Source organism: Crocodylus porosus, unplaced genomic scaffold (assembly GCF_001723895.1).
Source record: "Crocodylus porosus isolate Cpor-Errol unplaced genomic scaffold, CroPor_comp1, whole genome shotgun sequence".
In the NCBI taxonomy this organism is placed as follows: Eukaryota; Metazoa; Chordata; order Crocodylia; family Crocodylidae; genus Crocodylus; species Crocodylus porosus.
Window position 1 is genome coordinate 41,769,373 of NW_017728906.1, and position 15,607 is coordinate 41,784,979.

A 15,607-nucleotide genomic window follows, 5' to 3' on the forward strand; every position below is an offset into this window, starting at 1 on the left:
GCAGTCTCTGGACTGTGGCCTGGAGCTCCTCCAGCTGGCGTGCCAGAGACCCCAGTAGGGAGCAGACCCCGCAAGGGGAGGGGGCCATGCTCCCGGGCCCCAGAGCCTGAAAAAGATCAGGAATAGATGTTCACATAATGCAGTATTAACAGTGCACTTCTCATTAACAGTATTTCTGCATGTTGTTAAATCCTGCCTTTAAAAAAAAATTTGTATTGAATGATAAGAATATAAAATTAAGCTTTGTATATGATTTATCGGGTGTTAATGGTGAGATTCCCCACCCCCCCAAAAAAAAAACTTTCTATTTTTAAATCCAAATAAGTTGGACCAAATTGATTGTTCACTTCATAAATTATATATTTTAAAGAGAGATTCTCTTTAAGTGGCTATATCTGTTAAACTGTTTATTTTATGTATTTGTCAGGCAGCACTAAATTTAAAAATTCACAAGTTGCATTTCTGAAAAATAGTGGCAGGTGACTTATGAAAGCTAGTACACTTTAGAAGATAACCCTAGCCTGAAAGGGACCAACTTTGCAATGCCACGAGGGGATTTACTGCATACTAAACTGCTTGAACATGCATCTGCTTGTGTTTTAACTGTGCTTAGGAAGTTAAAAGCAAATAAAATTTCATTTCCAGGGTACAAAGCAGGCAATGGGAGGAAACTTCAAAAAGAGCAAATAACCCTCGGACCCTGTATCTTGTACACACATGTACACAGCGCTATCTTTCAGGCAGTCTTTGTACTTCTATAGAGAAACCAACAGAAATACCCCCTTTGGATAGGTCCTCTCCTTAATCATGCCTGCAGTTTTCTACCTTGAATTATCTAAATATAAGAATACTTTTGTCTCAGGCACTGTCTTTTTGATTTGGCAAGGCTGTGTAAAATTTTAAATAGAAATGGTGATCAAAAGCAGAAGCCCTGCATAAAAACCCTATGTATAGATGCCACAGGCATCTATATTTGACTACAGAGGTGGACTACTTAAGGATGAGTCTTTAAAATGCAGAGGCAGTACTAAGTCCCTGCTCTTAGTTGCCCTAAGCAAACTAGAAAATATTCAGCCTTCCCAAGCTACAGTGCTACAGATATGAAATGTATTGTATAATTTGCTGTGTTGAACCTGCCTATTCTGCCTCTGAAATGAATAGCCCTAGCCATAAATCAGAGAAATTCTCTGCTGTTTTCCATGGTTGAGAGAGTTCAGGCACATATTTTTTTAAACAAATGAGTTTGTATGTAATGAAATGGCAATACATCACAGATTACATAATGTGTGGGTGTCAGAAGGAAGCAGTCCAGGCAGGCTTCCTTGTTTGTAATGCAAATCCCATTATTCCTGTTTTTCAAATCACTGGGAATGGAGAACACTTCCTACCACACTGGATTAAAACTCTTCTTTGTAATTCTGGTCCTTCATAGCTAACTTTCTCTTCCACACTATCCTCATGTCTCGTGTCACTATCCCCCAGTTCATCCATTTAGCCAGAATGCCAGCAGTGACCTCTTCCTGAGCTTCCCTCATCTGCATCTCATGAAGATGTTTTTCTGCCCCTTACACATAGGACCACTTCCCCTGACTTAACTCTGATGGCCAATGCTTTTTGAAATAATATCTGCTTTAAATCTCTCTGCAAGGTCCTCCTATTCTGTGAAATATAAATGCAGCATATCTTTTTGTCCAAAATTGTGCAGAGAGCCCTTTAAGACTCCCAGGAGGTGGGAAATGCTGGTTCTAGCTCCTCAGTCTGAGACATGCAAGTTTCCCACTTCCTGGCTGAGCATTCCAGCCTGTCTCTTCAGCATTTTCTGCTAGTTGGCTTGGTTATCTCCCTCCTCAGCATGATGGCTGTTATGAATCCCATTCTTAAGTATCCAGCTGTCCCCATTCACTGTGTAGGGAAATCAGGAGCCTAATATGAATTCCACCCCTGGAGGCAGGTAAATAAAGTTAAAGATAGCCATTCTGAGCATTATTCTAGTCCGTTTCTTTATGGGTCTGGTTCTTCATCTTTCTGTGCCTTAGTTTTCTGTTTGTGAAATTGGGATGCAAGTGCTTCGTTTCCTCCCCAGACTGTTGTGCAGATGAACATACTGCAGAATGATATGCTCAGATATGGTGGAGGTAGAGACCACTTAAGAAATCTTTCCTCATTATTCTTAAGTATTGATGGTATATCTAACATTACTTTTCTTGTAATTTCTCAGAAATAGGTGGCTCTCCAGTATCTGAGATAGAAGGACCTTTCTCAACAGCAGATATAGCAAGCAACTGTATTTCCACAGGAACCTTCCATGAACCACTGTTGTGGATTGCCTCCTATGTTCTCATGAGCATGTGTGGCATCATCCTCCTTGTTCTGATCATCTTGCTGCTGGTCCCATCTCGGTGTAAGCATTGCTACACTAACAACGATGTAGTCAATGATGAGTCGTCCTTGGTGCATCATCGCTGGAAATGAGGACCTTTTGATCATGGCTTGGGAAGCCTTAGACTCCATCAACACAATAAAGAATGAAGTGTCCAGCCTAGGAGAGGAAATTAATACCTTGTTCCTTTTTGTTGGTCACAAATCACAGTTTTCTATATATACTGCATCATAATTTTTTAAGCTTTAATTTCTAACGCCCAATTCCAAACCAAAACACTAAACCCACCTTTCAAGTGTTGTCTTGCTGGATTGGTTCTATCATAATGCAACTGAGCCTTTCAGCTCCCAGTCGTACCCTTTTTAAATGTTGACATGGTGTTCTTCCATTATCCGGACAAAAAGCTCATTCCTCATTCCCAAAAGAAAAGGAACCATCAGATATACCTAATGTTAATCAAGACTTGAATGTTGGGGGGAAGGGCAAGTTTTAATGAGTTTTCTTATTAATCACATTAAAGAAATAATGTTTGGTTCATTTTAAAACAGTGCTTACAGAATAGGGGAGGTGGAAAGATCAGTGTTGTGCAGCTAACAAAAGCAATTTATGTGAAGAGGAAACTGACTTTTTTCACAGTGAGGCTCCTGGTGTCATTTGAGTAGGTCTTTGTTAATTAGCTGCCCTTCCAGAATAGTTTGAGAGGGGAAAGACAGGGAAGCCAAACTGTTGTTCTGCCTTAGTGTAAAACAAGACTACCTCGATAAAATTAAAAGGGCACTTACTATCGGTAAGTGGGTGGCACTAAGAGCTACTTTTTAGCTGTTTTAGAACAGACACAAATCCTGTACCACAAAATGCAACCCCTTGTTTCCAAAATAGCATTTTGCTTAATCCTTCTGAGAGGTTTATAAAATAGCTTTTCACATAATCACGTTAAAAAAAAAAAAATCCTCTCAGTTTTCCGCCCATGTCATCTCCGTCTCAATTTGGGCACATTGCTGTTTAGAGTAGAAGAGGGTTCACTATATGTGAATGGCACAGAGCAGATAATTGTTAAGGGCAGATGTTGCTCTTTACATCTCTCTTGGCATCTCTAGTGATTACAAGGAAAAACAATAAAATGTAAAGCAAATCTCTAAAGAGAAAACGAAACCATGTTTGCTGAGCCCAGCAGTCTGAAAGTTCAATATAAAAAGTATTTCTCTTTTGAATAAACTCTGGAAGCTTTGGTGACACTGACTGGCTGTTTAACTTGAATAGCAATTGAAGACTTTTTAGTTTAGTTTTTGTAATATGTCCATCTTGGTGGAAAAGCATTATACACAGCAGTGGGAAACCTGTATAACAAACTGAAAGTATATTGGTTTCGTAGCCCTAAATAAATGTGTGTGTGTGTGTGTGGATTTAGATTTTTTGGGGGAGGGGGAGGCATGATAGACTAGGTACATATCTCAGTCGAACAGGTATAAAACTTAAATTTAACAGAGACAAGAAATGTTGGTACTTTCTTTAAAGCCTAAAAAGACTTTTCTTACAGCTAAGAAAGGTGGTGCAGGAACTAGGCTCAGAAATCCAATTTTATTTACTTTTTTAAAAATCACAAAGCTAAAAGGGCCTCTTTTTTTCCTTTTTTTTTTTTCTTTTTGCATTTTTGTTGGATTTAAGTAAAAGGGTTGGAGTTTCTGTCATCTGGAAGTGATTTTCTTGATACTGGGAGCTGGAAATATTAGGAGGAAGGGATTTCTGAGTTGTTGTCTGCTTTTTATTTTTCACTGACCTTTATGAAAAATTGAATTTAAGGAATGCAAGAATCTGTGCATCTTAAATTATAAAACCTTCATATAATTAGGCTTCTATTAATAGATGCAGTTGTTTATCATTTAGAAAACAATGCAACTTTCCTTCTTAATTCTTGTAGACTAAAAAAGATTCTTTTTTTTCCTTCATCAGTCCTAAGATTCACATAACTAAAATCATGCTAAGAAAGCTGTAACTCTTGTGTTTCCTCAGGTGAACCAAGTGATTAAGTTTCCTTCATATATATCATGGTATTTCTGTTCTATAATCTAATTTCAGTTGAACTTTTTAAAAGTTTTTCTTTGTACAAAGATCCAATAAGATCTGATTCTTAGAGATGCCAGGTACCAGCCACTATTAATATCAGCCAGCATTAAGAGCTTTTGAAAATCAGGTCCACGCCTCTTTAAGTGACGGCTCATAGCACTAAAATGGATGAGCAGTGCGTTAAAATGTAAGAGAAGGTTCCACTGAGCTTGAATCAAAGCAATAAATTTTATTTTGGAAAGAACGGTGCTGCTAATTCTGCAATCCAGCTCCATATAGTACTCCTGGGTTTGCCTCAGCTCATAGCTAGTAATATCAAAAGTCATGTTCCTTTTTTCTTTAGGAAATATCTTAAATAATCTTGTCGCATTTTCCTTGAAGTCCGAATAATTTTTTTACCCATTGTTCCACAGCCTGGATCAACAGCACAGGAGAGAAAGTACCACCATTATTACTTTTGAAGAGCAAAAATTGTGTACTATTAAAATACTTTTTACTTCAGCTTTTTTCTTATTAAGGAAGGAATTTAGCAGTCAGATTATTGGATAATGTTCCAGGTATGCTTTGTAATGACAAGCTTGATCTCTCCAGAGTAGTTCAGTGAAGCCTTTTAACGCTCTATAAAAGGCCTTGAGTTCACCCTTTCGTTTTTGAATGTCATTGGTCAAGACATTTTAATAGAAATGCTTGAATTATATGAGCAATTATCTGGTAACAGAAATGAAATAGTCCTGCAGTGTGAGATTTTCATGGCATCCCTTGCCACTAAAATTTGGCTTATAGTAAAGATGTTGTTAGTGACATCTGCTAGCAGCACAAACTTCATATCAGACTGTAAATTGATACTTGCAGTGGCAGATATTCAGGTGAGTATTGCTTTGTTGCTCTGGCAACAAGAAGAGCAATGCTAACCCTTGAGGGTTCATTTTTAGCCTGCAGCACATTTAGAAAAATAATGCACTTGAGCATTTTTCTATGAAAGATGAAGCTCAATGGTAGACTACAATTTTACCAACTGTGGCTTAGTAAAGAAGATTTATTTTCTGATTTTTTAAAATGAAGTGATCTAAGGGATTCTCTGCTTGTGTTAACTAACTTCAGGGATATTCTTTGATTAAATCATGCCTTCACATACAAAGTTCAGGGTAAAGATGGTAGGCTTTGACTTCCAAGATAATTTGTTGCTAGTAATATAATATATCCCAAGTGATGGGTTACTAGACAATACATCCCAATGCCCATATACTCTTAATTTTGGGAGCAGTGCCTTTGTATACCATGCTATTTACCAGACAAGTGTGGGGAAAATTATCTTTAATTGCATGGAGCTTCTTTAATAATAGCTGATTCATAATGAATGCTATGTGTGATTGAATTCAAATTATGCCTGAATTTGAGCTAAAGCAAGGGATACAACAGTTCTGTCCCACTGGTCCATCTACTGTCAGAGTTCAGTTTCAGAAATGTTACCTCAGATACCTTGTACAACTCAGGCTTTGACAAAAATAGATTAAATGACTTAGTAAGCATTTGTTTCAAGTGCTGTAAATAAAGTTTAGTTCAGCTTTAACATAAAGCAGCCTATATTGCACCCATCGCATTTATATTGAAAATACTCAATGAATATTATGTATCAAAGGAATATAATATTCTTGGCTTTGGTTTTGTACTAGCATTTAATAGTAAATCACAAACTACATAGAGATGTTCTTACTTCTGACTTTTTTTCAAATTGAGGAAATGCTAACCTTTTAACAATAGCTTAACCTTTATTAGCTGAAAGCCAGTCATTGGGAAGAACAACAAGGGCTGTTTCTCATGTCAAATGAAGTCTTTCTTGGGACTGATGATTAAAAGATTTATCTAATTTGGTTGTTGACAGTTACTTTTATGTATGGAAGTTTCGGGAAGCAATCATCAAAACAGGGTAGTAGTAGCTTTGTTGAATGGGATCTATTTTTCCCTGGTAATCCAGGGAGACGGACATTTTAAATTTTAGAGAAGTGAGAGAAATCATTAAAGTGATTCTTGACATTTCTAAAGATTCTAAGATTAGTTTTTCAGTTCTGCCTTCAGCGGGAAGAAACCTAGCAAGGTAATTTGTGGCACTGAGTGCAAATAAATAAAAAAAATTGCAAGTAAGATGTTACTTATTGCTGTATTTTATAAACTCTTCCAAGAATATAACTTGTGAAATGGTCCTTTTTAAAATGATACAAATTATCAAAAAAATGTGTTAATTGTTGACTAATACATATTCCTGTAGATCTAGGTTATGTTACGGCTTGACTCCCTGATGGATAAAAGCATTGGAAATGACTTGCCTCCACTCCCTTGACCAGAACTAAGAATTGCAGTGGTTAGGAAACACTGAAAATGCTGTTAAGCCATTTGGAATCTCTTATTTTTAGATACCTAGTTCAAACTTAGGCCAGGTTTTTAAAGTTCTAAAGCCTTATTCTTCTTTAATGGCTCATCATTTAAACCCTCTAAAATTAACGATGGTTTTAGTCAAGATTCTGGATGAGAGTTGTTTGTATTGAAGAAGCCACTGTCACAAATTGCACCAACTGAGAAGAAAGTTGAGGCTTATTTGGAACTAATTAGTTATGCAAATTAACATGAAAATGGAACTGTAATCTTTCCTAACAAAGATCCAAATCAAGGCTGAGGGGCAATAAAACTCACCTGTGGATATATAATATCTTACTTCAGTCTCTCACTTCTCATGAGAATTCACTTGGTGTATTTTTTAAAACAAGACTACCCTAAGGTATCAGTTAAGCTTAGTGTGAGTATTTTGTATCCATTCTGTTAGCAATAACTGGCCAAATAATTTCTAAATGGATTTTACAGTTAACCACTGAATATTTTTTTTTCCTGAATCATATATGTTGTTACATTACCAGTGCCTTGTTTGCAGGTATACAAAACTAAGTTATTTAACATTTTAAAACAATTGCCTTTGTTAGTTTCACAAAAATATTTGGTGTTTAATTTTTTTTTTCTTTTCACTAAATACTCGCAGTCAGTTTAGCTTGGTTGGATGTTGAGTTTTAAATAGTTTCAAAGAAACTCTTTCTACTCTTACCTAAGCAAAACCCCGCTACGGATAGGAATTTTTCAGCCAACCAAAGGTCAAAATATAAAAAAAAATCTTGCTTTCTAAAGGAATATAACCTTCAACTAAATGTTCAATCTGGTACGAGACAGTGATTGCTTTCTTATAAAAACTGACTCCAGCTTACCTGTTTGGGGGGCGGGGAATAAAGAACACTGACACAACTGACTCCTTTCCTTTGGAATAAAACCATAAGAAACTGACAAAACCATCAATGTATGCCTGATCAGTAAGGATAACTTAAACTGTTTAATGTTAATGTCAAAATATCTACATATATACTTTTCATGCCGTCTAGGAAATGTACAGGGGAGGGAGGAGAACAGGAGATAATTTTAAAAAGAACCCAGACTTCAGGAAGCTGCCAGGGGAGTTGGTCAGTAATGGCAGAACCAGCCTTTAAGCATCTGATTGCTTCTGGCATTCTGGTGTAAAAGACCCCATGTATTTTGGCCATACTGCTGCCACACCAACAAAACTGGGCATCCCACCACCCATGATCCCTTCTTTCCAACTCTGAAGTCCTCAGCTTTCCAGATTGAATGACTTGACCCATTTGGATTACACAGGAATGGGCAGGAAAGAAAGAGGGGAGTCAGTGCAGCTTGGCAAAGTGCCTAAGCCATCTTTCATTAAGAATAATTAAAAGACTCCCATGGATTTTAATGAGTTGAATCAGTCCTAAAAAAGCTAAGGCAGGCAGGGTGTACAAGTTGGCCTAGTTTGATACCTAGAAGAGGCCCTGAATATCACTTGGTTTAATTTATAGAACCTATGCAAAGTAGGGTGATATCTATGCAGTCAGCAGGGGATTACGTAATTATTTTAGGGAAGCGTAAAATGACTGAGCCTGCAATGATGGATAGTATAATCCTTTACCCCTTGCCAAAAAAATCATGGGAAGTGAGTGAGTCGAATTGTCAAGCTTGCGTTTGACTTTATTTCAATTTCTTGTCAGCAAGGTATGTATTATTTTAATGCATCCTCTGAAGAGTGTTACTAGCCAGTGAAATGTGCATTTTATATCCCAAAAATTTGAGTTCTGAAACAGGATTTATCTATAGAAGAAAACCTAGATGAGCAAATCGTGTTTTAAATTCCCTTGCTGTCTAAAAACCTGTAATGTGGACTTCTCAAAATCTGTTAATATTTTATTTGGTGCCACATGATGCACCTGATGGAAACTTCACTTAAGGAAACAATTCAATTCACTGGAGAAATTTCTCCACATGCGAGCCTAATTTTATTTTAATGGGTCACTGATCCTAATTAAAGGAAAATGGGGTCAAAATATTGAGATAGGTATGAAGAGGCTTAGTTGCTTTTTAAAAGCTAGTCTTCAGCTGCTATACAATATTTGTCCAAATTACTGCTAAGCATCATTACTGGATTTTCTAAAAGTTGGTATTTTTGTACTTAATGCCCCACTGTTTTCAGATGTGCACTTTGTAAAAATTAAAGTTTCTGCTTTAAAATAAATAATTCCTCTAGCCTGTTCAGTGTGTCTTGTTCAGTTCTATGGAGTTACATTTTGTAAGTACTAATGCTCTGTTGTTCACCTGACTGCTACTTAATACAATGAGGCTTTAAACTCAGAAGTGAGTGGAGAACGAATCTGTAACTGGTTTGAAGTTTAAAATTTGTAAATGTATCGACAGGGGCGGATCCAGGGGGCTGCAGTAGTACAGTTGCACCCTTCAATAGTGAGGCTTAACTGTCGTTGGCCCCAGTTCCCCAGAGCTGCAGGTGCCTGGGTGCCCAAGGCATAACTGGATCTCCAGGCTGGTAGGGGATATGCAGGAGGACCAAAACAGAGGAAGGGGAGGCTGACCACTACTCTCTGGCTGACAGGGATGGGGGAAACTCCAGGCTATTCATGCTGCTCCACCAGGGGGCCATTAGGATCAGCTGCACAGGATGCTGTGTTCAGTGACAAAGAGCAGGTCCCTAATCCCTGTTCCCTCCTTAAGGTTTCTCCCATGAGCCTGGAGCTCCAGCTGTGGGAAATGACTGCATTGGGTATTAGGCTGCACTGGGGACCAAGGCATTGGTGGACATTCCTCCTCCTTCCAGCACCTGCTTCTGGCCAGTGGGGACCACCCAGGGGTCTAGACAGGAAGCAGACACTGCAAGTGGGGCCTCCACCTGCTGCTATCTCTGACTGAGCCCAGCACCCCAAGCAGCCACTTGCTACAGCCCCCAACTGGAGTAGGGCAGGAGCAGCTCCAGGGCTCACCTGCCTCTGGTCAGCTGAGGACAGTGGTAGTGGTGGGCTGGTCCAGGGAATGGTAGGAGGGTGGAGAGGTAACGGTGTCAGACCTGCTTCAGGCACTCAAAAATGTCACCAGCAGATGATGCCACAGCATGATCTGCCCACAGGATGGGAGCACCCCAACATTCCTGAAATCATAGTTCTACCTAGATGTAATTATGAATCCTTTTAGTGAAAAATGATTTTTCACTTATTCAGTAAAGTTGACCCCTTTTTGCTTCAGCTCTCAAACAAAATAAGTTGCTAGCAGAGAAAACTTCAGTCATGGCACACTTCAACCAACCAGACAAAACTTTTTGTTTGGAAGGATGGAATCCATGATTACAATACTAACATTTGGTTATTTTTAAAAATTCATAATGATCTGGCTAAACATGAAAGGGAACACAAACTTGGCTTAGATTCTTGTTTTTTAGTGCATCTTGTTTTGATATTTCCTTTCTTAACCTAAGAGATAAAGAAATCTTTAACATGTCCTGCTTGTTGTCTCCCAAAAGGTGGCACTCTTGCATAAACTTCCCTTTATATTCTTGTTTCTTCTTTGTATTTTATTTTTAGTGAGCTCTATTAATAGTTAAGTGAAGTGTTTTTTTTCTTTTTACCTACATTATATATTATATTAACAGTAATATATTATTATCTATTTTCACGTGCAAGCTTGCCATAAGGATAGTCTGATTTATCTTGAAGAATCAGTACTCTCTTTTTGAAGTCAGTTTCCAGAAATGTATTGCTAAAGATAGTGGATTAAGCAAGTGATATTAAATGAAAATTGAACATCATCTACTTTAGCACTTCTGCTTGCATAAGACTATCCATTTCAGTTGATTATTGCCTTTTCCTGTTTAATGAAGTCTAATACATCCATTTTTCCAACTTTTTGATAGCGAGCAATAGAAGCATTTTGAATTCGTTCCTGTTCTTGTTCATCTTCTAGACAAACAGGCACTGTATTATGTATGGACCGTGAAATGCTCATCTGTTTTCCATAGGAGTGCTAACCCTACAACTCTGTAAAACAGTCTAATACAAACATATCCATAGTTGGACTGGTTTAGTTTAGCACTCAGACTTCTGCCACTTTTAAAGCAAGGTCATTTTAGCATTCATAAGCAAAATACTTACTAAGTGTACAAAACTGAATGAAAAACTCTTCAAGAATGCTGTAGTGAGCAAAAACGTTATTTAAAGCCAAAATGTTCTGAGCCAAGCTTAAATTTATAGTACAGCCAAGCATTTGAAAGCATGAAAATTGAGTTTAAAGTACCCACATTTTTTCACTGCAGCACCTCAATTACATCTTCATAGATTCATAGATATTGGGGTCGGAAGGGACCTCAATAGGTCGAGTCTGACCCCCTGCCCTGGGCAGGAAAGAGCGCTGGGATCAGACGACCCCAACCAAATGCTTGTTCAGTCTCCCCTTGAAGACCCCCAAGGTAGGGGTCGAGCACCACCTCCCTTGGAAGCCCATTTCAGATTCTGGCAACCCTTACTGTAAAGAAGTTTTTTCTAATGTCCAAACTAAATACACTCTCCGTCAATTTGTGGTCATTGTTCCTAGTTACTCCAAGAGGTGCCCTAGTAAATTGGGCATCTCCTATTCCCTGCTGCCATCCCCTGATGAATTTATAGGTAGCCACAAGATCACCTCTCAGCCTTCTCTTGCCTTTCCTAATTTTGTTTTCAATTGTTTTGCAAAGTGTGTAGCACTTTGAAGTATTTGTTACAGTTAGGCTGAGTACTTCATTTATTGGTAAAATTCTGGACAGCCATTGTACTTGTGTAGCTGTATTGCTCTAAACTTTGAGGAGCACTGGCTTATAACTGATTTTATGTCTTCCAGGCCCTGTTAGATGTTTCTATTATGTACCTGAATCTTTGCTGGTACTTGAAATCATTGTATCTGACAATGTTTCATCCCTCAAAATTTGGCATTTAAAAGAATGGAGTTAATGTTCTTTTAATATGCAGCTTACTTAACCTGTGTATTGTTTCTTGCCAAGTGTGGATGGTTGTAGGACAGGATAGGGTTGACTCTGTCAATAGATAAATAATGGCTTATCAGAATGGGTTTTTGTGGCCATTGATAACATGAAACAGTTTGTCGGACCAAGACCATTAAAGTGTGGACTTCAGGTAACTTCCACATGAATATTTACTTTTCAATTTCTCAGCATAACTAATGTTTAACTTTAAATCTAACTTCTCTGGCTGTTAAATATTTGTGATATCTATAGATATTTTTGCTGAGTCATTTCTTTGAGGTTTTGTTTTGACAATTAAAATCCCTTGTAGGGATTTTTTTAACCTTTCATTTACTAATATAGTCTTTGGGTCACATTTACACCCTTTTTCACTAATACAGCTCATTCTTGCATAATCCTGGAAGTTCAGCTCAGCTCTAGGGGTGTAGGTTGCTGCCGTGTTGATCTAAGGACATAGGCAGACAATGCTCTTTTCGTGAATCTGATATCTTTTATTAGACCAACTTAAATAGTTGGAAAACAGTTATTAAGCAAGCTTTCGGGTTATTAAGCTGCGTCAGGCTAAGGAAGTTTCAGCAGTTGGTGTGTGCTTTTCCTGGATGGAATGAAAAGTAAAGAAGCCGGAGGCTGGGCTGGTGCGCATGCAAGACGGATAGTGAAGATGTAGATTGAGGAGTCAATGGGTGAGAGACAGGCTGGTGGGGGAGGGGACAGAGAGAGAGAAGAGGGATGAATAGTGGAGAGGTACCTGGGGAGTTGGATGTCAGGCAGGTTATATAATGTGTCCTAAATCCAATATCTATATTCAGTCCATGATTTTTAGTATCCAGGAGGTTGATGAAGTGGAGTTCATAGGTTCATCTCTGGGAAGTGTTTTCTAAGTGTCCTTTGAGGATCAGGACTGAAAGATGGGGGAGAGAGTGGTTTTCTTGTGAGAAATGTGCCCCCATCAGTAATTGGGTATTCCTGTCTTTGATAGATTTCCAGCGTGCATTCATTCTGGTGCACAGTTGTTGTTTGGTCTCTCCTACATATTTTCCATCCATCTGGTGCACTGGATGAGAGATGTTACATTTCTGGAGGTGTGGCTGTAAGATCTGGGAATGCTGATTGCTCTGTTGTGGGGTGTAGTCATTGTGGGGGGGGTGGAGATGTGTTGGCAGGTTTTGCATTTCTTGGCATGGTCTGGATCCAGTTGGTGCGTTCTGGGCTTGAGGAAGTTTGCTTCTGGTGATGACGTTAGTGAGGCTCAGTGCTTGTTTGAAGGCTAGGATGGGTGGCTCTGGGAAGATCTTTTTAAGAGTAGGGTCTCTTTCTAGTATGGGTCCCAATTGTCTGAGGATTTTCTGTGCAGGTCTAAGGGAGGGGTGATATGTCATATGTCCCTAGAACCTCAATTTGGAGTCCCAGGCAGGTTTGGAGGGTCCCTGGGGGTTGTGGTGGGTTTTGGAGGGATGCCTGAGCCACTGGGAGGGTCTCTGGGTTTTGGAGGGTCTCAGTTACTGGGGGGGTCCCCAATGGGTCTGGGGGGGACCCCTGAGCTACTAAGGAGACCTCTGGTGGGTTTGGGGAGGTTCCTGAGTTGTTTGGCATCCCTGACAGGTTTTATGGGGTCCCTGAATTTTGGGGGGTCCCTCAGTCCCCCAGCAGGGACCCCCAAAATGCAGGGAGTTTTTACAGGGTCCTTGGTTAGGGGGTCCCTAGTGGGTTTGGGGGCGTCCTTCAGTTACTAGATGAGGTGCTGAGTGGGTTGGGGGGAGCCCCTCAATTGCTAGTGGGGGTCCCTGGTGGGCTTGGGGGTCCCTTGTTTACCAGAGGGGGTTCCTAGTGGGTTTGGGGGGTCCCTCGGTCGCTAGAGGAGGTCCCTGGTGAGTTTGGGGGAAGCCCCTCTGTTACCGGTCCCCACGGGGTTTGGGAGTTCCTCCGTTAGCAGGGGGGGTCCCGGTGGGCTGGGCGGTGTTCCTGAGCTACTGGGGGTGCGTGGCCGATGCCAGGGTGGGTTACGGCAGGGCCGGGCAACTATCAGCTTGTGTGTCTGTTCGCTGAGGCGCGGGGCGTGGCGGGAAGGCGGCGCGGGAGCAGGTCGCAGGGCCCGCGCTGTTCCGGCTGCGGGCGGCGGGCGCACGGAGTCTGCACACTTCCTGCTGCCGCGGAGGAGGCACCATGCGCCTGGTCGCCACCAGTGAGTAGCGCGGCACTGCCATGGCCGTTGTTCTGGGGAGGGGGCGAGTCGCAGGCTCTGTCCTGCAGCAAGGGCTGGGCTGGCTTGGCCCCGGCTGCTCCCCAGCGGGCGGGCGGGGGGAGGTGAGGCGCCTCCTACCCCTCTCTCTTCCCCTCGGCTTCCCGGCCCCTGGGCTGGGCTTGTTTAGTCTGCAGGGGGATTTGATAGCAGTTTTTAGCTACCTGAAGGAGGGCTCCGAAGGGGACGGAGCTGGACAGGTCTCAGTGGGGGCAGATGCCAGAGCAATGGGCGCAAGTTGCAGCTAAGGGAGGATTACATTGGATTTTAGGGAAACCTTTCTCACTAGAAAGGTGGTGAGGCAGTGGGACAGGCTGTGCAGAGGTGGCAGACTGACCATCCTTGGAGGGTTTAAAGACAAAGCCCTGGCTGGGATGATCTCGTTGGGGTTGGTCCTGCTTGGAGCTTTGCTGGGAAGGGGCGTCTGGCTCCCGGCCTCTATGAGTGCTATCCTTATGGGTTCCACCGCCGAAGAAGCTATAGTGCGGTTCTGGGAGGGTGTAACAAACTGCCGTCGCTGCTCCATGTCGTTTCTGGGTTGTATTTGGTAACCGTGTTGGTCTGAGACCAAAAGAAATGCAAAACTGTGGAAGTCTTGGCTCAAAGATGATGCCTTTTCTGAGACCAACTAAGAAATCGCAGAAAAATTTAAAAGCAAGATCATTTTTTTGCTATGTCTTAGTTGGTCTCATAACAGGTATCTCTGAACCAAGAGTTGTAGAGTTTTGCATTTCTTCCATGTAGTTTCTGGCACTTCTTTTTGAGTGGGAGGTGTCAGAATTTGGCTTGGGGTGAGAGGTCCTTCTTTTGGTTGGGGCTTGGGGCAGGGGGTTGGACCAGATGACCTCCTGAGGTTCCTTCCAACCTTCATTTTCTGTGCAGAGGCGCTAGCATGAGTCCGGCCTGATAGGTGTGGTGGTAGCACTGGGGGGCCCTAGCCTAAGGCAGAAGGGGCAGAGCTGGGGAAAGGGGCATCGTTCCAGTCGGGCAGTGCAGGCTCCGCTCTACTTCTCACTTCAGTGGCAGCTTCGCCAGCTTGGCTCCCTTACTTGGCTCCCTTGCTGGGGCCGGCTGCCCTGAGCATAGGCACTTTGCTGAACTTGGGCTTGTCTCCCTTGGGAATCCCCACTGCTAATGGGAGAAAAATGCAGGGCAGGGCAAGGTGGCCTGAGGTTTTGGAGCAAGTTCCAGCCTTTTGGAAATGCTTTTCAGTCTTTGCTTCCTTGGCCCCTGTGACACATTACATGCTTGACACAGTTCATTGGGTAATCGAGCAAATTTAAACCACCCCCAAGCACTTATCGCACTATGAACTGCTAAACATGGGCCGGCAGTGAGGAGAGGCAGTTAGGAAGGCCAACCACACCTTGGCATGCATCCACAGACGCATCTCAAGCAGGTCCAAAGAGGTGATCCTCCCCCTCTATGCAGCACTGGTCAGGCCGCAGCTGGAGTACCGCATCCAGTTCTGGGCACCACACTTCAAGAGGAATGCGGACAGCATGGAGAGGGTCCAGAGGAGGGCCACTCGCATGATCAGGGG

At 41.5% G+C, this 15,607-nt stretch overlaps 2 protein-coding genes across 3 annotated transcripts in view; both read left to right on the forward strand.

The window, feature by feature from the left end:
* Positions 1-9,060, forward strand: part of BACE2 (beta-site APP-cleaving enzyme 2) — a 76,229-nt gene extending 67,169 nt beyond the window's left edge. Inside the window, 1 exon segment of the mRNA XM_019528964.1 lies at positions 2,219-9,060. Within this exon segment, the coding sequence (XP_019384509.1) occupies positions 2,219-2,472 (254 nt within the window). The 3' untranslated portion in view covers positions 2,473-9,060.
* A 4,855-nt stretch (positions 9,061-13,915) lies between these two features.
* Positions 13,916-15,607, forward strand: part of FAM3B (family with sequence similarity 3 member B) — a 24,318-nt gene continuing 22,626 nt past the window's right edge. For both annotated transcript variants that reach the window (XM_019528965.1, XM_019528966.1), the window contains exon 1: positions 13,916-14,007. In XM_019528965.1, coding sequence (XP_019384510.1) covers positions 13,989-14,007 — 19 coding nt within the window. In that variant the 5' untranslated portion in view covers positions 13,916-13,988. The remainder of the gene's footprint in view (positions 14,008-15,607) is intronic.